This window comes from Rattus norvegicus, chromosome 3 (genome assembly GCF_036323735.1).
Source record: "Rattus norvegicus strain BN/NHsdMcwi chromosome 3, GRCr8, whole genome shotgun sequence".
NCBI classification, from domain to species: Eukaryota; Metazoa; Chordata; class Mammalia; order Rodentia; family Muridae; genus Rattus; species Rattus norvegicus.
Window position 1 is genome coordinate 59,914,981 of NC_086021.1, and position 24,369 is coordinate 59,939,349.

A 24,369-nucleotide genomic window follows, 5' to 3' on the forward strand; every position below is an offset into this window, starting at 1 on the left:
AAATGAACATAATGGCTAAGACATCACACATAAATAAATATTTTTATTATAGATGAGGTGGAGCTGGCTGAATAAGCTAATTTGAAGGTTAAGCCTCAGCTTGTGTAAGTGTGCACAGATTGTAGAGAGATTTGACACTGTGTACATTAATCAAAGCTCATTATGACAAGTTTTCTAAACCTCCCATCCATCCATGCTATTTCTATTATCCCGTCTTTAGTATCCAGGCTACTTGACAGACTCAACTTCAATTCAGATACAATAACCATTCTGTGCTACATTCTAAAGGACAAGTGGCATGACTTGCACATAAATTAAGAAGCCACAAGCATGGTTGCATCTTCAAAAATAGGACAGACTTCTACTAATAAAAATAGATCTATTCTGGGATGCTTTGGGCATGATATCATTCAACTAAAACAAAAGGACCACCAGGACACAGACTGAAAAAACAACAAAAAAATAAAAGGAAAGAAAAGCAAAACCAAGAAAACAGAATGTGACTTTGACACATCAATATCACATAAATGAGCTATTGAGAGGGACTCACTGACTACATGATGGGAGGTGCCACATTCAGCACTGACATGACAATGACACTTTTGCAGAAGAACAGAAGGAAGGAAGGAGAGGTCAAATAGACACTTGGATATGACAATTCCTAAGTTCTGTAGTTGCTGATGAGAAATTGTTTTCAGCTGGTTTAGAATTAGTATCTGAACCAGGGAAGGGTGTTTTGCCTTTGCCCATAGGTGGAGTCTCCACTTTGTCTCTGAAATGTCTCGGCATCCTGTTTCCTGTGGATTCTTGAAACTTACTTACTTTAAGAAGCCCCCCCATTTAAGAAAAACCAAAGAATAAAATCACCATCTAGAGATAAGGTCAAAGTGGAAAAATAAAAAATTTAAGATCAACAAAACAAAACAAAAAATTAAATGATTAAAAATACAGTATAGGCCTTTTAATAAATAATCTTTAAAAGTAGATAGAAGACAATTGTCAATGTGAAGTAGAAAATAGCACCTGATCAACCCTCCCACTTAAAAGTTGAAGAAAATGGGATTCATGCAAAGAAAAAAGGAATCAGCACTAAAGGACCATAGAAATTGTATAATATATATCAGTATAGATAATACAGATATATTGAAATTTCATATACAAACTAATCATTAAAAACAAACTAAAATATAAGGTAAATGTCATGAACTGTAATCTAGAAAAGAAAAGTACATTTCAAATTTAGCAAAGCTCTAAGATGCATCATTTACATATAGGAAACTATCAGAAATTAAAAAGAAAATATTCACGGAAATAATTACTTAACAATTGAAACATAATCCATAGTCTTGGCAGAACAACCCATTTTAACTTTAAAAGAAGGAAAAAAGAGAAAATGACAGACAGATGCCCCCTGAAGTTACAGAATATCATAATAATTGATTAGTAACTGTGGCCGTAGAAGAGTAAGCTAGGAGAAGGCCGTGCATTATTTCGTGTTGGACTAATCCTGAGTTCTCAGTAAATGCATGCACAGTAAAATCTCACTTTGGTTGCTGATAGTGTGTTAGAAACAGGACAGGGAGCCAGAACAGAAGTGTTCAGCCTCCTGGCATAATCTCAAAAAGAGCAGTGGGTTTTAGAGGAAGTGGGGATCAGGATGTAAATTTTGATAACCTTCACCCACCAGAAGAACTTCCAAGTAGCTTGAATATGACCTAGGAAGTAAAATATACATCACAAAATATCCCAAGTTGGGTCCCTACAAGTGGACAAAAATGCCCTTATTTACGAGAACAATATCCTAAATTCATGTATGTTTCACCCTTAGTGGTATTTGTGCTTGAAAACCAAGTTGGTGAATCCAAAGTACTTAGTTGGCAACCTGGCTTTGAAAATCACCAGTGATAATTTGGTTTGGCCCACCTTAATTTTTACAAGAATATATTTTCCCGAATATCAATTTGTTTTTACTTATTTAAAGTCTAATGAATCTTTTGTTTCTAAAAATCTTCATATTTCTAATTTAAATATGTTTTACACTGTTACTTTTCTCAATATAAATTCAATTTTTAGGAATGTCTCCTTGAGTTATACTCAATAATGCTATTTAGAATACAACATGATTCATTAATTTCCTATTTCTTTTCCTTCCTCTAACCCCATTATGACACTCTCATATCGATGGCCTCTTTATCTTTGGCTATTAAGATTACATACTTGTGCATAGCATATACATATAACATAGTGAGTCTGTTTAGGATGGCTTATGTGTATATGACTTCAGGGCTAATCATTTTGTATTGAATAACTAATAAGGAGACTCATCCTTGGAAGAGAATAATTATCTTTCTCCCAAGAGATATTTTAATCTTTTGACATACTGTGAATATATTTTTATCACTTTCTGTTGTTCTTAAATGTAAGTTGTATAGTAGAAGAAATTATGTTTATTTATGTAATATCTTACCCAAGAAGTGATTGATTTAAGATGTTGACTCATAATGCTTTAGATTTAATCAGTGAATTTATAAAGAAGACAAAGAACTGAAATCAAATATATATGTTATAGATGGTAAACCAGTAATATATTGTTTCTAATGATAATATATTTTGTCATTCTTTTTTATTATAAAAATAATGTTGTCATTCATTCACAAATAAAAACATCTCATACCTAAAGAAGACATTCAAATGCTTGTCCAGTCCCAAACTTGGAGGCGTTTTCAAATTTTATACCTACTTTTTCAGAATCTAATATCAGGTGCCTATTTAATGCCCTTTTAAAATGCTAGTATCAGGTTTTGCACTGAGAAAATTTTGCTTTGAGGTTTTTATTATCAGGGATGCAAAACCTTACAAATGACTTAACATATAACACTAACTTTTACCTAGCATTTATTCAAGCACCATGAGTCTTGTAGAGATCTACAGTTTTTAATAAGGTAACAGGATATATGATAATATGACTCAACCATATAGTGCATGATTTATTCCGCTATATTAACTGCACACAGACGTATTTGCTAGTCATTCTAAAAAATATTACCTTCATCATTATTGTGTATGTGTTAGTTTTCTTAATTATTTTTTTTCTTACTCACTTTACATCCCTCTTACTGCCCTTCTCCTGACCACCCCTTTCCACAATCCCTCCCATCCCCTTCTCTTATGAATGGGTGGAGTCTGACCTGGTTTATCTTCCCACCCTGGCACATTAAGTCACCATGAGCGGAGGCATATTTTCTCCCAATGAGGGCAGAACATATCCCACATGCAGGCAACAGCTTTTGGGATAGCCACTTCTCCAGTTGTTCAGGGCCCACATGATCAAGCTGCACATTTACTACGTATGTGTTATTCTTAAAAAAGATTAGTAAAATACTTGCAAAATAGAAACATTGACTGATACATATCTGTCTTCCTATAAATTATATCCATTATGCCGAATTTTACTAATTTTCAAAAAGGAAGAGATTTGTATCCAATCAATAATAACCTCATAGAAATACAGTATCAAGGTAATTTCACAGAATACAATTTCACAGAATACAATAAAAATATGTATTTTTAGTATGGAACAGAGGTACAGAATTCCCAGAAGCAGGATAAATAATTCCAAATAGATGCTTGGGTATTGAATAAAGAAAATTATTTTAAACACATCATTTAGTAGAGGTATCCCTCTGCCTGATTCTTTTTATAACAGCTTATGCTTATTTTAGACATTTTAGCAACTTTAAACCTAGGAAATATCTTTTAAGTTTCATTAAGCCCAAATGTGTACTAACGTTTTGTTAATTGTGGATCAAATGCCAATATTTGGTTATAAACCAGTAACTTATGTATGTACTTGGAAACTTAATCTTACTTTTGAGGATTTTTCACTGTGATATGACACTTAGATTATAACTCTTTTTATAGTGTCAAACACTTTCTTTAAGTTTTGCATTAAGAATCAAAGAAAATGTACAAATGTGTCTTAGTCACAGAACCAATATAATTACATTTATTATGAGCAATATAGAACATATCTAAATATATAAACTCAAATACAAACTCAATTCATTTTTTACATATGATTCTATAAGACTTCAGTAAATGATAAATTATCTGATAACTTATTCAAAATACCCCAATGTTTAAAATTCTTTATAGCATAGAGCATTTTCCTCACTACTTGATTAGATGTTAATTTCAAAGTCAACATTGATTCAACTCAAGCTTCTTAGAGTTTAGAAATAAATTTCACTAGTCATAAATAGAAAAAGAGAAAGCAACAGTTAAAACATGTTTCTGCATCAATTTTCTTACAAATTTATATTATTTAGTTAACAGTCTGTTATTCATGAGCATCAGAATGAGTTTAAGCTTAACTATTTGGATTTGTTTGACTCTATTTTTGTGTGTGTTCCTTTTAGATACGAAATGTTGAAACCAATCAATGCCTAGACAACATGGGCCGCAAAGAAAATGAAAAAGTGGGTATCTTCAACTGCCATGGCATGGGAGGTAACCAGGTACACAGCCTTTTGTTGTCAGCTCCTTTCTTGGGGGTGGGAGATGAGGAATGCTGCTCCAACCATCAATGTATGTCCTGCTTTACATGCCAATAATAAATTAACAGGTAGGCATCCAATCAATAAAATATTATTCTTATCTCATTGTTTGAACTATCTGAAAATAGCAATACAGTATTAAATAAAACAGCCGAAACTGTTTCTACATGAATCTACATTTAATAAGAACAGTCAATATAACATCTCCTCTTATCATGATACAAAAATGCCTGTACTTTGTTCTGCTATTAACTGGATAAAAAAATGTTTCTAGCATGGAAATATTTCCCAGTGGTGATTATTCTGTACTTTTGTTAATTTATGTTTGTGTAAGGCTTTCTAAGAGTATTTGAGTTTCGATAAATTTTGAACTATAAGAGTCAGTGTTAGCAGATAAAATTCTAGGATGAATTTCCTGAGAGGCAGTCCAATTAATTATCAAAAACATGCCAGAGCACAGAGAGGAATCTTGTGTTCTTCTTGAACCACAAAAAGTTTCTCTCAGAGGGACACCAAGAGTCCACTTGTCTGTGAGTCACTGAACTGTAGCTGTAACACTGCATGGCCACTCTAGGAAAGAACATTTGTAATTTCTGGGAACTGTGAGCACACTGCTGAGTTTGAGACAGCAGATCATCAGTAAGCAAGCTGTCCACAGTAGCCGATGGGGACAACAGCAGAAATTTTCATGTCAGTGGTAAATAATATAAATATGCAAGTAATATTTTATGGGCAGGGTGAATTGAGATTTCAATTCTGTCCAGTTTCTATCAACATCCTGTACCATGATAACATGTTAATGTTGGTTGTTACTATAAATCAAGAACAAAATGAACCCAGTTGAATTTGTGATGATGCTTCACAAAGAGTATGCATGATACAATGAAAAATGAGAAAAGAAATTGTCCCCTAAAAACCAAAATGTCAAAATATAAATTAATGTGTTTTAAAGTTTCAGTTCTAGTAAGAAGACATTCAAAATCACTTATAAATTATTTCATTTGAGAAAAGGAGTTATTGAAAATAATATAAAAACAATTTAGGGGAAAATGCCAGTTTTAAAACTACAAAATCTCCCATTATTCTACCATTTCTATATCATAACATAAATGAGGACTGTACAGATATAATTATTTCAGGAGTTTTTAATATACAAAGCAGCCAATATAAACAGCTAAATGTTTGATTGTAATTACAACATGAACAAAATTATTTTGCTTCATTCTTTTCAAAAGATTTATGATTCACAATCTAAGTAGGAATGTTGCACATAGAATGCCCAGTTCACTCTCACCTGCTGACATTATCTTGATCATTATTCCTAAGTGTCTTCTCCTATATCTCCCTTTACTGTCTAAAGTGAAAGTGAGTTGGTACTAAATAATCAAATGTGATCAGCCCTAAAAATCTAAAAATGTTATATATAGACCAGGATGGTCATGTTCATGTATTTAGGAATATATGTCAATCTTTTGTGTGTGTATATAGACACATGTAAGTGCAATCCACACATAAATATTTATAATAACATTAAAGGGAAAAATAGACAATAATTTGAAAGAGAGCAAGGAAAGATATATGAGAAAGTTTGCTAGGAGGAATCAGAAAACAGAAATTTGTAATTATAATCTCAAAAGTAATTTAAAATTTTAAAAAACATAACATCACTTAGAGGCCTATGATGAAAGCAAGAAAAAAATACCCTGCATCCTTTATTACTGTCCAGTTAACTGTAACCTATTTTTTATTCTAAAAAGCTAAATAGTATAAAAAAGTAAAACCATAGATAAAATTCTGTTATGGTGATATTGCTTTGTGGAAAGTCAGTATTTTTAAGATATTTAATAGTGATATGTTAAAATTGTTGTAAAATTATTTAAAAAAAAAACTGTGTTTTACCTCAACTAGGTCCTGCACCGTAATACCCCAAGATATCTGATAGATAGCATAATTTGACTGAGAAGTCAACAAAGCCTCTCATCTGTGTTGATCCATCCCATATCACACTGCCGATGGCCTCTCTCTGAGCCTGGCAACAATCTCTCGACCTATCCAGTTCCCAAGGCAGGTTGCCACCATGCCAGAAATAGGCATCCCAATTCCGTGGCAGCCTAGTGTCTTCGGCCGCTACATACTTTCTTAAACTTAAATTGCCACATGAAAGAACACACAACACAATAACCTCTGATCCAATTGGTAAGATATAATTGCTCACCTAAACATATAAAGCCCTGTACACATCCATCCCTTAAGAACATTCAAAACAACCTGTAAAGGTATAGAGTGGAATCTTAACATCAGCCTCCATATACTCTCCGCGGCTTCTCCTGCTTTCCAGTTCCAGTCCCCTCCTCTTCCTAAAATTTTTCTCCCACCCATCCTTCCTTCTCGTCCAATGACAGGCCTCGTTCTATCCTGTACCTGCTTTTACCTGTATGACATCCTACATAAAATTATTTGCCTCTTTACTTTAAGTACATCTTTTAAGATTTTATTCTGAGTCACCCATTCTGTGTTGATGTTTTATTCTTTTATGCTTTATGTTTCATTGAACCAATGTCAATTTTATAGTTGTTTATTTATGAGTTTTTACAAGTAGGCCTCAGCCCATAGAAATATTTACACTTCTCATCCTGCTATTGCACAAAAGTTATAACAAACCCTCATATTTTTACTTCATATATATTTCGATGCGTTTTGCCTATTGGTTTGCTTTTAAGAGGTTTCAGGCTAGCCTTGAGCTTCTTATACTGCTAAGGCTGGCCTTGAAATCCTGGTCTTCCACCCTACATCTTTTATGTGTTGGATTACAGGCGTGAACTACATGGCCAAGTTAACTTATCTGCATTATAAATCAAGACAATTGCTTCTTGGTAAGCATATATTAGCTAAAACTCTTTTCTTTAAAATTTTTGATAGTTGAGCTTACTTTAAATTAATTTTAACTTAGCATACCAAATAATGGGACTTGCTATGATATTTTTAATTATTTGCCTATTAACTATCATACTTTATGTCCCTAGCCCTCTCACAACCCTCTTCTACTCTGACTGGTTCCATTCCTCCTCCTAAATTATGCCTCTTTTTGTCTTCCACTGTAATTTTCTGTTCCCTCTTTCCCTCTCCTTTTATAATTTTTTCCACTCTTAATACACACTGCTCTATATTTTTGGCTTCCACCTGCACACACTTATAAGGTATGTATACCTTGAACCACATAGGGGAGAAAAATTCCAGTATATGACATTATGAGTTTGAATTATTTTGCTTCTTATAATGACCTTCAACACTATGTTCCTTCAAAAAACATAATTTTGTTTTTATTACAAATAAATAAAAATTCCATTGTACATATGTACCATACCATTAATTTTTTGGTGGACAGCTTTCTGGTTCTATATCTTACTTATTGTGAATAAATAATGACCCCACAACCCCACACCCACCACCAGGTCTCCCCATTCCTGGGTGCTTTTCAGGTATCAGAGATTCCTCTGTTGGAGATTCTTTGTTTAGCTATATACCTCATTTTTATTTGGCTTGTTCAGTTTGATTGATGGTATTCCTAGCCTTATAAAAGCTTTTCAGTTCCATGAGATCCTATTTATTATTGATCCTAGTGACTGAAGAATTGGTATTCTTTTGAAGATTTTGCCTCTTGTGACAATGAGTTCAATGAAGTTCTCCAATTAATCTTCTGTTAGATTGAGAGTGTCCTATTTTATGTTGATGATGTTGATCCATTTGGACTTGAGTTTTGTGCAGGGTGATAGACTTGGGTCTATTTGCATACTTCTACAGGACATGGAGAAATACGGTTGAATCTTTTCTTTTTCCCTTGGATGATTTTGGCTTCTTTGTCAAATATCAAGTGTCCATAGGGGTGTGTGTGTGTGTGTGTGTGTGTGTGTGTGTGTGTGTGTGCATGTGTCTGTGTTTTTTATTCTAATTGAATGACAAACATGTTTGTTTCTTTACCATGAAATTTGTATTGCTATTGCTTTGATGTACAGCTTGAAATCATGAATGGTGATACTTCTAAAAAGTTCTTTTATTTTAGAGGATTGCTTTAGCTATTCTGGGACTTTCCTTTTTATTTTTCCATATAAAGTTGAAAATTGCTCTTTCAAGATCTGTAATAAATGTGTTGGATTTTTTTTTTTTGAGAATTGCTTGGAATCTCTTGATTACCTTTGGTAAAATGACCATTTTTAATATGTTAATCTTATCAGTCCATAAATATAGGAGATCTTTCCATCTTCTGTTATATTCATCAATTTCTTTCTTCAGTCACTTGATGTTCTTGTCATACAAGACATTCATTTGCTTAGTTTTAGTTCATCAAGATAATTTATATTATTTGTGTCTATTTTTTTTCTTTTTTCTTTTTTTTTTTTTTCGGGGCTGGGGACTGAACCCAGGACCTTGCGCTTCCTAGGCAAGCGCTCTACCACTGAGCCAAATCCCCAACCATTTCTGTCTATTGTAAAGGATGATATTTCTTCAATTTCTTTCTTAGCCAATATATCCTTTATATAAAGGGAAGTACAGATTTTCTTTAGTTGATTTTGTATCCAACCACTTTACATAGGGGTTTTTCAGCTATTGGATTTCTCTTATCAAATTTTCAGGGTCAATCATGTGAACTATCAAAGTATCTGCGAATATGATACTTTGACTTCTTTCTTTCCAATATATATTCTCTTGGTCAATTTTAGTTGTCTTATTATCCTAACTGGAACTTCAAGTACTATATTGAAGAAAGGGAGAGAGTGGGCAGCCATGTCTTGTACCTGATTTTAGAGGAATTGCTTTAAGTTTCTGTCCATTTAATTTGATATTATCTGTTGGTTTGCTATATATTGCCTTTATTGTGTTAAGCTATGAGTCTTGTATTCCTCATCCCTCTAAGACTTTTTTAAATTGGATATTTTTTATTTACATTTCAAATATTATCTCCTTTTCCCCACCCAACCACCCATCCCTTCCGACCTCCCCACCCTAACATTCCCCTACAGTGGGGGTTTGAGCCTTGGCAGGACCAATGGCACAGATATTCAGGATTGAGAGTTCATCTTGGTGAATTTTTCCTTTGATGAATATGAAATGTTTTCCTTATTTGGGGTTTTGACTATTATACAATAGGAGGAGTTTATTTTCTGGTCCAATCTATTTGGAGTTCTATAGGCTTCTTCTGTGTTTATGGGCATCACTTTCCTTAGGTTAGGGAAGTTTTCTTCTATAGTTCTGTGGAAGATATTTACTGGCCCTTTAAGTTCAGAGTATTGGCTCCAATCTATACCTATTGTCCTTAGGGTTGATCTTCTCATTGTGCCCTGGATTTCCTGGATGTTTTCAGTTAGGAGCTTTTTGCATTTTGCATTTTCTTTGACTATTTTGTCAATGTTTTCTAAGGTATCTTCTGTCCCTGAGATTCTCTCTTCTATCTCTTTTATTCTGTTGGTGATGCTTGCATCTATGACTCCTCATCTCTTTCTTACATTTTTTATCTCCAGGGTTGTCTCCCATTTTGATTTCGGTCTTCTTTCTATTTCCATTTTTTGTTCCTGGATAATTTTGTTCAATTCCTTCACCAGTTTGGTTGTATTATCCTGTAATTTTTTTTTTTATCCTGTAATTCTTAAAGGGATTTTTTTGTGTTTCCTCTTTAAGGGCTTCTACTTGTTTACACGTGTAGTCCTGTATTTCTTTAAGGGAGTTTTTATGTCCTTATAAAATTCTTTGTCATCATCATGAAATTTAATTTTAAATCCATATTTTGCTTTTCCAGTGTATTGGGATATCCAGTATTTGCTTTGGTGGGAGAACTAGGCTCTGATGATGCCAACTAGTCTTGGTTTCTCTTGCTTAGTTTCCTGTGCTTGCCTCTAGCTGTCTGGTTGTCTCTGGTTTTAGCTGGTCTTTTATCTCTGAGAGTAGCTTGACCTTCCAGTAAGCCTGTGTATCAGCACTTCTAGAGACCTACTTTCTCCCACCAGGATATGGGTAGAGTGAGCTGGGTCACGGGGTCAGCTCCAGATGCAGAAAACTGGAAGGATTCTGCCCCAGATTACTCCTCGGTTCTTATGTCCAGTGTGCTCCAGGCAGGTTCCTCTTGGACCAGGAATGTGAACAGAATTCATGGTCTACTCTGTGCTCTCAGCATTGTCCACACTTCTGAGAGTCCTGCTGTCTCTCCAGGGGATCTTGATACAGAGAGATGAGGAAGCCTGTCAGCTCTGGGCTCAAGTGGAAACCAGAAGGATCCCATCTCAGACTGCTCCTGGGTTCCTGTGTCCTAAGGTCTCCAGGCCTTACCTCTGCTCTCAGGTGTGTCAGCACTCCTGGCGACTGTCTTACAGCTCTGTGTGTAGGCAGAGACCCGAAAGATTCTGTGGATGACTGCTCCTTGGTTCCTGTGTCCAGAGAGCTCCAGACAGGTTCTTCTTGGGTCAGGAATGTGAGCAGAAGTGAGTCTTCCCTGAGCTCTCAGGATTGTCCTCACCTCTGTGAGTCCAGTTCTCCCTCCCAAGGGATTTGGGTACAGATATCAGTGGAACCAAGTTGGCTCTGGGGGCAGGCAGAAATAGGAAGCGTTATAAGGCTTTTAATATGAAGGGATATTGGAATTGTCTAAGTATTATTCAACATCTAGTGAGATGGCCATTTGATTTCTTTTTCTTTTATTTGCTTTAAATGGTGAATTAACTTGATCGATTTTTGTATGTTGTACCATCCCTGCTTCAGTGGGATGAAGCCAACTTGATCAACTTGAATAGTGGTTTGTTGTTGTTTGTTTGTTCCAATTATTACTATTTTTTATGTTCCAGATTTTATTCCCCTCCTCCTGGTTCATCCAACAACTGTTTCACATCCCATAATTTTTCCCCAAACCCCTGTCTCCACGAGGACATCACCACTGCACTTACCCACTCACCCTACCCACCCCAACCAAACCTCTAAACTCTGGAATTAGAGAATCTAGAGATCCAGTCTCTTGAGGATTAGATGCATCTTCTCTAACTGAACCCAGACCCAGAAGTCCTCTGCTGTATATATGTTGGGGGAACCTCATATCTGCTGGCTTATGTAGCCTGGTTGGTGATCCAGTGTCTGAGAGACTCGGGGGTCCAGGTTAATTGAGACTATTGGTCCTCCTACAGGATTGCCCCACTCCTCAGCTTCTTACAGCTTTTCCCTAATTCAACCAGAGTGGTCAGCAGCTTCTGTTCATTGGTTGGGTGCACATGTCTACATCTGACTCTTTCAGCTGATGGTTGAGTGTTTCAGAGGACAGTCATGATAGGTTTCTTTTTGTGAGTGCTCCATGACCTTAGTAATGGTGTCAGGTCTTGGGGCCTCCCCTTGAGCTGGGTCCCACTTTGGACCTGTCTCTGGACCTTCTTTTCCTGAGGCTCCTCTCCATTTCTTTCAGATAGGAAGAATATTGGTCAGAGTTTTGATTGTGGCATAGCAACCTCATCCCTCACTAGATGCCCTGTCTTTCTGCTGAATGTGGCCTCTATAAGCTCCCTCTTCCCACTGTAGATCATTTCATCTAGGGTTCCCCCTTTGAGTTCTGAGTCTCCCACGTCCCTGGTCTCTGGCACATTCTGGAGGGTTCTCCCTCCCTCCTAGCTCCCAAGGTTGCCTGTTTTCATTCTTTCTGCTAACCCTTAGGGCTTCAGTCCTTTTACCCCACCCAATACCAGATCATGTTCCCCTCTCTCCCCGACCACTGTTCACTTTCCCTCCCAGAAACCTCCTCCCTCCCACCACCTTGTGGTTTCTTTCTCCAATTGGAACTGAGTTGTACTCATTTGGACCCTTCAACTTTTTGGCCTTTTGAGTTCTGTGAACTGTATCTTGGGTATTCCATACTTTTTTTCTTTTTTTGCTAATATACACATATTATTGAGTGGTCTCAGGTTTTGGATCTTTTCTTGGATTCAGTTTTTGAGTATTTTATTGAGTTTTTTATTGGATTATTTTCTTTATTTATATTTTAAATGTTATCCCCTTTCCAGGTTTCCTGTCCTGAAAGCCCCAGTTCCATCCCCTTTACCCTTGCTTCTATGATGGTGCTTCCCCACCCACCTACCCACTCCACCAGCCTCCCTGCCCTGGCATTCCCCTACACTGGGCCATTGAGCCTTCACAGGGCCAAGGGACTCTCGTACTATTTATGTCAGACAAGGTCATCCTCTGCTACATATGCAGCTGGAGCCATGGGTCTCTCCATGTGTACTCTTTACTTGGTAGTTTAGTCCCTAGGAGTGAGATAGCCTTCAACAGAGGAATGGGTACAGAAACAATGGAGTACTACTCAGCTATCAAAAACAATGGCTTCATGAAATTCATAGGCAAATAGATGGAAATATCATCCTGAGTGAGGTAACCCAATCACAAAAAAACACATGGTATGCATTCACTGATAAGTTGATATTAGCCAAAAGCTGGAATTACCCAAAATACAATCCACAGACCACATGAAACTCAAGAAGAAGGACATCCAAACTGAGGATGCTTCAGTCCTTCTTAGAAGCGGTAACAAAATATTCATAGGAAGTGATACAGTGACAAAATTTGGAGGAGAGACTGAAGAAAAGACCATTCAGAGACTGCTCTACCTGGGGATCCAACCCATATACATATAGCCACCGAACCCAGACAATATTGTTGATGCCAGGAAGTGTATGCTGACAGGAACCTGATATAGCTGTCTCCTGAGAGACTCTGCCAGAGCCTGACAGATACAGAGGAGGATGCTCTCAACCAATGATTGCAATTGAGAACGGGGTCTCCACTGGAGGAGTTAGAGAAAGAACTGAAGGAGCTGAATGGGTTTGCAATCCATAGGAAGAACAACAATATCAACCAACCAGAGCTCCCAGGGCCTAAGCCAACATCCAAAGAGTACACATGGACAGACTCATGGCTCCAGCTGCACATGTAGCAGAGGATGGCCTTGTTGGGCACCAATGGGAAGAGAAGCCTTCATCCAAGGTTAACCCCCCAGTGTAGGAGAATGTCAGGGTAAGGAGGCAGAAAGGAATAGGTGGATGGGTGGGGTAATACCCTTATAGAAAGGAAAAATGGATGTTTATGGATGGGAAACCGGGAAATGAGATAACATTTGAAATGTAAATAAACAAATAAAAATATAATGTAAATAGATAAAAAAGAAAAGGAAAGAAATGTTCTTTTATTGTAGAAATTTTAATAAGTAGTTCTTTTATACATCCATTTATACATTTATTTTATTGTAGGTATGATAGACATTTGTTTTATAAATAAATAAGCCAGAATATTAAATCTTGATTATATCTCATTACTACCTATCATATATAATTAAATTGAACATATATATGTATATGAGCATATACATATAAAATTTAAGTGTTCTTAAAATGAAAAAAATACAATTTACATAGGTTTAACATGTATGATGTCTTACCCACCTATATTTTGGTAGGTAAGAACATAGAAACAAAATAGTCCACAACCATGTCTGCCTAAGCAGGTTTTGAGTAATTTCACAAAGAAGCAAAGAAGAAAAAAATGCAACATGGGAAACTACAGCAGTCAGAGTTAGAGCTTTGGATTGACTTGCTGGCCTGGAATCTGACAGTAGAAATTCAAGTTTATAAGTGAAAAGACTAATGTTAGAATATAGATGCGGGGAAGGGAAATTTCATTTAAGGAAACATCAACAACAACAAAACTTCGAGAACAATAAAACAGCAGATGGCTAGAATAGAAAGCTTGTAGAAGGATGACCAGCAATCTATTAGAAATAATTTTCCCATAAACACTTGGACATGCACATTTGTTATGAAAAATGACATAGTGAAAACACCCCAAATGAAAAGGGCTTTTATTTTTGGTACTTGATGTCCAAGTACAATTTCACAGCAAGCAGGGACAGAACACAGAATATTTTATGATTTATTTCTTTTATTCTGTTATCAAAAGGTTTGATCAAATGCAAAGCAAGAAGTTACATGTGGCATATACAGAAACGATATCTTTCTAGTATAGGAAAAAGGTCTCAGTGGGTTACCATGGAAACTGCCTAGTGTCTATTCTAATTGCCATTCTTAATCTGCTAACGAAATCTTAACAGATTCATGTATGTTTGTTGCAACTCTCCAGTTGCAATTTTCTAGGAATATTTGGGATGTTTATTTTATTGACAAGATAAAATAAGAACAAATAGTTGTTACATTATAAAGTGATTACAGGGGGTTTATTGGCAAAAAAAAATCAGAACTACATCTTAAGATCATAGTAACCACAGACTGATGAAAGGAGCTTTGAGAAGTTCCCATGCCAGTGTGTTTAGTCTTCTACACGTATTAACAGCAAGTGTTCTGCCATTTCTAAGTGGCAGAAATTATCATGGCTCAATCCAACTACTACGAATGATCATGGATTTTCTATTCATTCAGTGAGTCAAGACAATAAACCATCAATTGGAGTTTTCGAATACAAATTTGTTAATCTAGTTTAATTTGAGGATCACTCTGAACTTTAGGTGCACAGATTCTTTCGCCTGCACTTCTTGATAAATGATCAGCCAGATGTCCATCACCAGTCTTGGGTATTGGTATGCTAGGGATTGGTCCCAGGGATACCTACGTTCTAATCAAGAACTCTACCAAGCTACAATATGCAATATATTTTAAATTATAACTTCACTAAATTATAACTTTACAACTACTTCTAGTGAAATAGAATTTGCTAGACACTAGTACACATGATGTACTTACAAATGTTTATTATTCTCAGTATCCACGTGTTTCCAGCTAAGCCTCAGTATAACAGCTTCTTTGCCCAACTGACAGAGGATTTTCATAATCATCCATTACATTGCTTTCCTGGCACACCAAGGAAATTATTCTATTTTATTTCCCTCATCTACCCAGATACACATATACATTAAACAAATTTAAGACATGTGGTATATGGACACAAAGAGCCTTGTTTCAGTAAAGGATGTGGTTCTGAGGTGATTTTTTTTAATTTTTTATTAGATATATTTCTTTACTTTCATTTCAAAGGTTATTCCCCTTCCTGGTTTCCTGTCCATAAGCTCCCATTCCCTCCCTTGCCCCTCCCCCTTCCCCATATGGGTATTTCCCCTATACATCCCCCTTTTGCCACCTAAGGACACTCTCAGAAGGACTATGCTGAGGCACCCATAGTCTGATACTTTGATAATGTGCCATTCATTGGCTCTTTCCCTATCCAAATTCAGTACTGATCTCTCTTGGTATCTTTTCTTTAATAACTGCATACATATGGAGGAATCTGTCATAGAATGAATGTTTTCTGTGTATCCAAGAAAGATGAATGACATAAGTAAATCAGAACTCTTAGATCTTGGAACAACCAAGAAAAACTTAGTATCATTTGTACCAAAAGAAATTTGTTGAGTTGAAAAGTTTTCAGAGTATGTCTGTACTTGTAGGCATGATGTAGCTGTAAATAATATATAACAAGTGTGTATTTGTACAATTAAAATATTCTAACATGCACTTTTAGATCTTCTATATTAATATTTATCTAGTTGCATATCACATAATTATTTAGGAAATGTTTTATGATCATGAATGAAATTCTTTGATGTAATAAAACAGCATTTAAAACAATCTTCATAAATCAAACAGAAGATTCTTTAACCATTAATTTGTCAACATTAAACAGGCAGTTAACACAAATATACAGACACACACATACACACATACACACACACACACACACACACACACACACGATCATATACATGCATACGAATTGGTCTTATGTCAACATGACACAAGCTAGAGTCCTTTTGAAGGAAGGAATTTCAAAAGAGAAAATATGCACATCAAATTGGCTGATGGGCAAGCCTGTGGTACATTTCTTTGATTCATGTTTGATGTGGAAGTGCTGACTCATTGTAGGCATTGACAGCCCTGGGCTAGTAAGCCTTGGTGCTATAAAAGTAGACTGAGCAAGCCATGTAAAGCAAGAATCTGTATCAGTTCTTACCTCTAGGTTCCTGCTGTGCTTGAACTTCTCTTCTGATTTACATCCACGGTGGACTGTGTTGTGGTATTGTGTAAGTAAAAGTTGAAATAAATCTTTTGCTCCCAAATTCCTTTGCTTTTGTCACACACATGCACACACACACACACACACACACACACACACACACACAGAGAGAGAGAGAGAGAGAGAGAGAGAGAGAGAGGGAGAGAGAGAGAGAGTATCTGTATATATGTTCAGAAATGTTCGGAAAAAGTATACTAAAACATAAATCAGGTCACACCTCCTGAGACCTGGCTAATGTCCACCCATACTCCCATAGTTAACAGTCTATGCTGTGACTTCCAGCTCTAAGTTTACGGTGCTGTGTTTTACACATATCCTGTCACATACACTATCATGAACTAAATCATGTGGAATGAAATACCCTGCTATCCTTAAGAGGTTATAGGAAGTCAGATATTTCCTTCTGTCTTAGTGTTCTATCACTGTGAAGAGACATCATAACCACAGCAACTCTTATAAAACATTTAATTAGGGATGGATTTTATTTCAGAGGTTTAGTCCATTATTGTCATGGTTAGAAGGATGGTGCTGGAGATGAAGCTGAGATTTCTATATATGAATCCACAGGCAGTAGAAAGAGAATATCTCTCTGTCTGTCTATCTATCTATCTATCTATCTATCTATCTATCTATCTATCTATCTATCTGTCTATCCATATTCTACCATTCTTTCATTTGATATTAAATCTCCATATGTAGCATTGTTTCAGAATAATTTTTACTCTGCTTGAAGTCCCAGTTATGGCCTTGAAACTCATTCATTCTAATAAATATTATTTAAGTGAATGTTGCATGAGCTTCTTTTGAAGACCATCTGTCCTTTATATTTTTATGACAATATCTCGCTTTGATGTTTTCCTAAGCAATGAAAGATTCTGAAATGGTGTGTGTGTGTGTGTGTGTGTGTGTGTGTAAAATGTTGCCCATTACTCAACACTATCCTACCCATAGGTTTGCATTACTTGTTCTGCAAATAATATGTAAGAAATAATGGAATTTTGAAAAAAATTAGAAAAGATAATATCAAGAAAATATTTGACCATTCGGATTTACAAAGCAAATAACAGAGCAGCCAGCTGTGGATAGGAAGGCCAAGTTTCAAAAAGTTATTTTTCTTATTGATGATGATAATAAAAATTTATTATAGAAAATTCATATAACAAAAAAACAGAATTTGAGTGATGCTATGGTCCCATCTGTGGATTACTTTTTAAGCTTCCCAGTCATTTTAAGAATCTGCACTCTTTTAAGCATAAGGCTGACCACATCATTCTTTCTTTGTTTTGAAGATTTCTACAAGTTGGTTACCAACAGAGGTTTCCTTCAACTCCCTGTTATGCACCCTCTTCCAACAGCGAAATCATCCACAAGCAGTAGAAACTTCTCTGTTGTCTAGTTTGAGGTCTTACATAACATTTACATAACACCATCTGGGAGTCACTTTTCTGTCATGATCACAACGTCATACACAAGGGAAAGACTTTATATAGGACAGTGCACCGGAGCATAGGAACATTGTGCCATCTGTACATTGTACTAAAACCACAATAAAGTAACATCTGCAAATTCAAGGAGACCTAGTTGGAACTAGTTGAGAAAAGATTCTCAATTCGACTTAACTTTCCGCCTTACAATCATTAATCTTGCAGTAACAAAATATGGGTGTATTTAAACCATTTAGAGGAAATAAAGTATTGAGAATGTTATTAAAAATGGGAGGCATGCCCCACATGTGGCCCATACATATACAGCCACCCAATTAGATAAGATGGATGAAGCAAAGAAGTGCAGACCGACAGGAGCCGGATGTAGATCGCTCCTGAGAGACATAGCCAGAATACAGCAAATACAGAGGCGAATGCCAGCAGCAAACCACTGAACTGAGAATAGGACCCCCGTTGAAGGAATCAGAGAAAGGACTGGAAGAGCTTGAAGGGGCTCGAGACCCCATATGAACAAAAACGCCAAGCAACCAGAGCTTCCAGGGACTAAGCCACTACCTAAAGACTATACATGGACTGACCCTGGACTCTGACCCCATAGGTAGCAATGAATAGCCTAGTAAGAGCACCAGTGGAAGTGGAAGCCCTTGGCCCTGCCAAGACTGAACCCCCAGTGAATGTGATTGTTGGGAGGTGGGCAGGAATGGGGGGAGGATGGGGAGGGGAACACCCATATAGAAGGGGGGAGGGGTTAGGGGGATGTTGGCCCAGAAACCGGGAAAGGGAATAACAATCGAAATGTAAATAAGAAATACTCAAGTTAATAAAGATAAAAAAAATGGGAGGCATTAATAGTCACCTAGGATGGCAACATAAAATCAGTCTTACTGTTTATTGGTTTAATATGTGTGGCCTCTTGTATTCTCTTATACTCGTGTTCTGTTTTCTACAAAGTTTAGTCAAGGATTTCAAAGACAGAGGGTTTTCACTCTGGTTTAGTCAACAATTATTGGACAAATAGTAGCTCCTCCTTCTGTTGCCAAAGAGTACTAACTGGGAAACAGTCTTGGTGTCGTCATGGAAGAGTAAGTTTTTACTCAATAACCATTGCTTTCTAGTGGAAATTTTAAGGTAGAGTACAACCAGGTAGTGTTTTGCCTGAATGTACAAGAGATGATTACTGCTATCTGGGAATTTCTTGATATTAGAGCTTACATAGGCAAATTTTATTATCTGAACTTGAATACAGTCCCCAAACAGAAGGCATCTCTGTCAATTTGTTCCAGTAAATAAATGATTTACTGTATTTACAGCTTGAAAAGTAATGGATCTCAAAGCCCCATAACTGTGTAATTTTTTGAAAATTTAATTTAATCTTTTTTACAGTCCAGATTTTATCCCCAATTCAGTCCACCCTCTGACCATTCCCATACCTCTTCCCACCCCCACCCCCGTCTCCACAAGGTTGTCCCCACATGCCCACACCCCATATCCTACCAGACTTCCTCACTCCCTGGGGACTCTAGTCCCTTGAGGGTTAGGTGCATCTTCTCTGACTGAAATCAGACCCAGCAGTCCTCTCTGTTAGGGGCCTCATATCAGCTGGTGTATGCTGCCAGATTGGTGGCTCAGTGTCTGAGAGATTTAGGGGGTCCAGGTTGTTTGAGACTGCTGGTCCTACAGGGTCAGCCTTAGCTTTCAGCTTTTTCCTAATTCAACCACAGGGGTCACCAGCTTCTGTCCATTCCTTAGGTGTAAATACTTGCATCTGACTCTTTCACTTCTTGGTGGGTCTTTCAGAGGGCAGTCATGATAGGCCCCTTTTTGTGATCACACCATAACCTCAGTAACAGTGTCAGGCCTTGGGGCCTCCCCTTGAGCTAGATCCCAAATTGGGTCTGTTGCTGGACCTCCTTTTCTTCAGGCTTTTCTTCATTTTTGTCCTTGCAGTTCTTTCAGGCAAGAACAATTATGGGTCAGAATTTTTCACTGTGGAGAGAAATCCCATCCCTCGTTTGATGTCATGTCTTTCTACTGGAGGTGGGCTCCACCACTGTAGGGCATTAGTTCCCTCTCTCCGTCATAGGGCATTTCATCTAGGGTTCCTCCCTTTGAGTCCTGAGCGTCTCCTACATCCCTGGTCTCTGGTATGTTCTGGAGGGTCCCCCCACCTCCTATCTCCTGAGTTTGCCTGTTTCCATTCTTCTGGCCCTCGGGGCTTCAGTCCTCTTCCCCACCACCACCCAATACCTGATCACCTTCCCCTCTTCCCATCTTAGTCTGTTTTCCCACCCAGGTCCCTCCCTTCCCCCTCCTGTGATTGTTCTTCTCTCTCCCAAGTGGTATTGAACCATCCTCACTTGGTCTCTTCAGCTTTTCAACCTTTTTTGAGTTCTTTTTAAAATTTTTATTTAACCCTTTTACAGTCCAGATTTTATCCCCAACCCAATCCACCCTCTGACTGTTCCCATATCTCTGGGAATTTCTGTGGATTGAATCTGGGTATTCTGCACAATTTTTGGCTGATATCCACTTATTAGTGAGTACATACCATGCATGTCTTTTTGGGTCTGAATTACCTCACTCAGGATGAAATATTTTAGTTCCATCCATTTGCCTGCAAAACTCAGGATGTCCTCATTCTTAATAGCTGAGTAGTATTCCACTTAGTAAATAAACCACATTTTCTGTATTCATCTTCTGTTGTGGGACATCTGGGTTGTTTCCAGCTTCTGGCCATCACAAATAAGGCCATTATGAACATATTGGAACATGTACCCCTGTGGCATGGTGGCATCTTTTGGGTATATGCCCAAGATGGTAGAGCTGGATCTTCAGGTATATCTAGTTCCAATTTTCTGAGGAATCTCCAGATTGATTTCCAGAGTGGTTGTACCAGTTTGCACAATGGAGGAGTGTTCCTCTTTCTCCACATCCTTGCCAACATGTGCTGTCACCCCAGGTTTCTATCTTAGTTAGCCATTCTGATTGATGTAAGGTAGAATCTCAGGGTTGTTTTGATTTGCAATCCCCTGATCACTTATGACTTTGGACATTTCTTTGAATGTTTCTCAGTCATTCAACATTGCTCTGTTGTGAATTGTTTGTTTAGTTCTATAACTCATTTTTTTTGATTGGGTTAATTGGTATTTTGGTGGTGAACTCCTTGAGTTCTTTGGATATTTGCCCTCTGTCAGATGTGGGATTAGTTAAGATGTTTTTCCTAATATGTAGGCTGACAGTTTGTCCTATTAACTATGTCCTATGCCAATTTCTCTCTTCCCAGTAACAGTATTCATAAATGATATCACCCTGTAGTTCATTGAAAATTAGCTGTCTAGTAAAGCATGTTCACAAAGATCTAATGGGGGCATGAACATAAAGGAATGTTGGTATCCTTTCTTCTTCACAAAATGAAGTGGGAATGATCCTGTACATAGCCTATTAGGTAGAACTAATAACACAATTTGCTGGGCATACAGAAAGGAATACCATATTATATAACGTTCACTAGGCAGGGAAACCGTTACAATTTCACCAATAATATTGAAAATAAGATAAGGTCATTGCATTTGTGCACACACACACATCCTGTTTTGTGTGTGTGCACTTACAATGTGTATATGCAGGGGAGGGCATGTGTCTATGTGCATTTGGGTGACCATGTACACTTATCCTTCTGGATACTAGGCGTCAGTATAGAGAAAATTATTCTTTCGGAGCTATCCTCCTTGATTTTTGAAACAGATTCTCTTCCTAGAGACTTGGGCTTCTCCAATTAATCTAGGCTATTAGATTAGTCAGCCTTGAGACCTGCCTGCCTCCTATTCTTCTACAATGGTGTTACAAATATGCATCACCACTATTGGCTTTATATGCACATACTGGGACTTAAACACACCTTTTCCTGCAGACACACCAAGCATCTTACAGGCAGAGCCACACCCAAACCCGGTTTTAGTGATATGATTCCATAATATTAAAGTTGTAATGCACTGCAGGTATTATCTTACTGTGTAAGGCCTTCTAAAGGATCACAGTTGGAAGCCAGATACAATATATTCTCCTCTACACAAACAACCTGGCTAACTGTCTGTACATGAACCTTGCATTAATTAAAGGTCAGGAAAAGGTATCACCTGAGGAAACCTCTACTGGACAGCTTTGCTGAGGAGTTCCAATCCATCTTTGCCTATTTCAAAATAGACAAAATTACCGAGAAAGGTGTCAAAATTACAGAGAAAGGCAGAGAAAGACATAGACAAATAAAATGTTTTAAGAAATAAATTGTATCTTGTTAAAAGCTTAATTTATGTTGGTAAACAGTTTTTACTTTTTTAATATTCCTATAATTTTTTTACAAACATGAGTGTTTTATCTTTATTGCCACAGGAAGCTAATGGTGGCATTAGTGTATTTTAATTTTGTTAATCAGTGTTTTTCATTTAGAGAGTGAAGCAATTGACATACAATATATGGAAAACCTTTAAGCTGAGACATTTTATAGTAAATACAATTCCAATGAATGAAAGAAAAATAATTTATAAAATAGAACATAAATAAAAGGAAATCACAACTTGTGTAATAAAACTAATTCCTATGTATCATGTCTGATATTCCTCTAAAAATAATACAAATATTAAAAAAAAAAACTTTGTGACAATACAAAACCAGCAGATGGCGCCCAGCTCCCAAGCAGTTTCCTGAAGACATTATCTAGGATATATACAAATCTCTAGCCTTTGCAGCTTGTGCTGTTAGAACCAAGCTTCACTTCAGCTGCTTAGCCTAAAGATTTAAGAGAAAAGGAAAAAGACTACACATACACACACAGAGAGACACACAGGCACACACACACATACATACACGTTTATATATATTTATACATTGTATATTAATTTTGTAATATTTGTATAATGTTTTCATCTAGAGTGCTAAACACACACGTGTGTGTGCATATATATGTGTGTATGTATATGTGTACTTCACTGATATATATGATGATTTTGAAGATGTAATTTCAAATATCATCCTCTTATATAAAAGAATTAAGATAATGAAAACCATGAAGAACAGATTCTTATAACTCATTAAAATGAGAATAAATGAAATTTTTGTATGAAATAAGAAAGAATGATTACCTCCTCTGAAATAATTATCCCTACATTGAAAGAAATTGAGGTTGAAAAAAATTTCCATACTGTATGTAGTTTATTCTTTTAAGGAAATTACTTCAGGGACAGGAGTTCACCCCATATCAACAAAATATCCTAATGTCAGTTACTGTATCTAGTCATAGTAAAGAAGAAACTACCTTTGGCAGTTGCATCTAAACATAATGAAGAAGATGAATGATATTATATTTTGATTAAAATATAACTATCAGCTGTTAACTATTTTTACTAAAGACACTAAGGTTGAACTCACTTAAAGTCTAAATCTTATGCCTCTTAATAGGTATTAGCTCAGCCATAAAGTATTTGTCTATTATAGTAATTCTCAACCTTTCTAATGCTGTGACCCTTTAAGTTCCTCATGTAGTGATACCCATCCATATTTTTTGTTGTTTTCATTACTGTATTCTGAACATAATGAAAATAATTTTGGAGAGAAAGATTTGCCAAGGTTATAATGACCCACAGTTTGAGAACCAATGGTGTATGTAAAAGGACTTAGAGGATGAATGAATGGATGGATGGATACATACATACATACATACATACATACATACATACATAGAGGGATGGGTGGGATTGGTAGATAGATAGATGAATAAACTCATGTTCTTATATAAAATATTGAAGCACAGTTTGGAAAATTGATTCTGTGCCTTTAAGATTCCTTGGTTCATACCAGGAACATAAGATCTGCTAGTTATCTTAGCTACTATAACAGATTGGCACAACACACTCTGTCTTAAAACAATACAATATTGTTATTTTGAAGGCTGAAGGCTGAAGTCAAAATATCAGAAATGCCTCTTTCCTCAAAAACCTAGAGGAAAATCATTATCCATCTGCAATAGCTTCAGTCCTGGGTGTTCTGTGATTTGCAAATAATGGCCGATGCAAACAAATGCCCAATCAGCCTAGAGGGCACTAATCGCAAACCATAGTGTGACTGAAAAATCCAACTTGGTGACATCAGCTAGTTTTGGAGGATATTCTTACAGAACACAGGCAAGAGATAATAATAAGACAGATCAAGGGTGATCTCCAAACAACTGTTTCACCAGAAAGTCCCGCTTCATTATAGATGGTGGTCTCCTAGAA

General features: G+C 36.6%; 1 protein-coding gene across 9 annotated transcripts in view; it reads left to right on the forward strand.

The window, feature by feature from the left end:
* Positions 1-24,369, forward strand: part of Galnt13 (polypeptide N-acetylgalactosaminyltransferase 13) — a 657,006-nt gene that overhangs the window by 602,353 nt on the left and 30,284 nt on the right. For all 9 annotated transcript variants that reach the window (XM_063283608.1, XM_017591676.3, XM_017591675.3 and 6 more), the window contains one exon: positions 4,419-4,517. In XM_063283608.1, the coding sequence (XP_063139678.1) occupies positions 4,419-4,517 (99 nt within the window). The remainder of the gene's footprint in view (positions 1-4,418; positions 4,518-24,369) is intronic.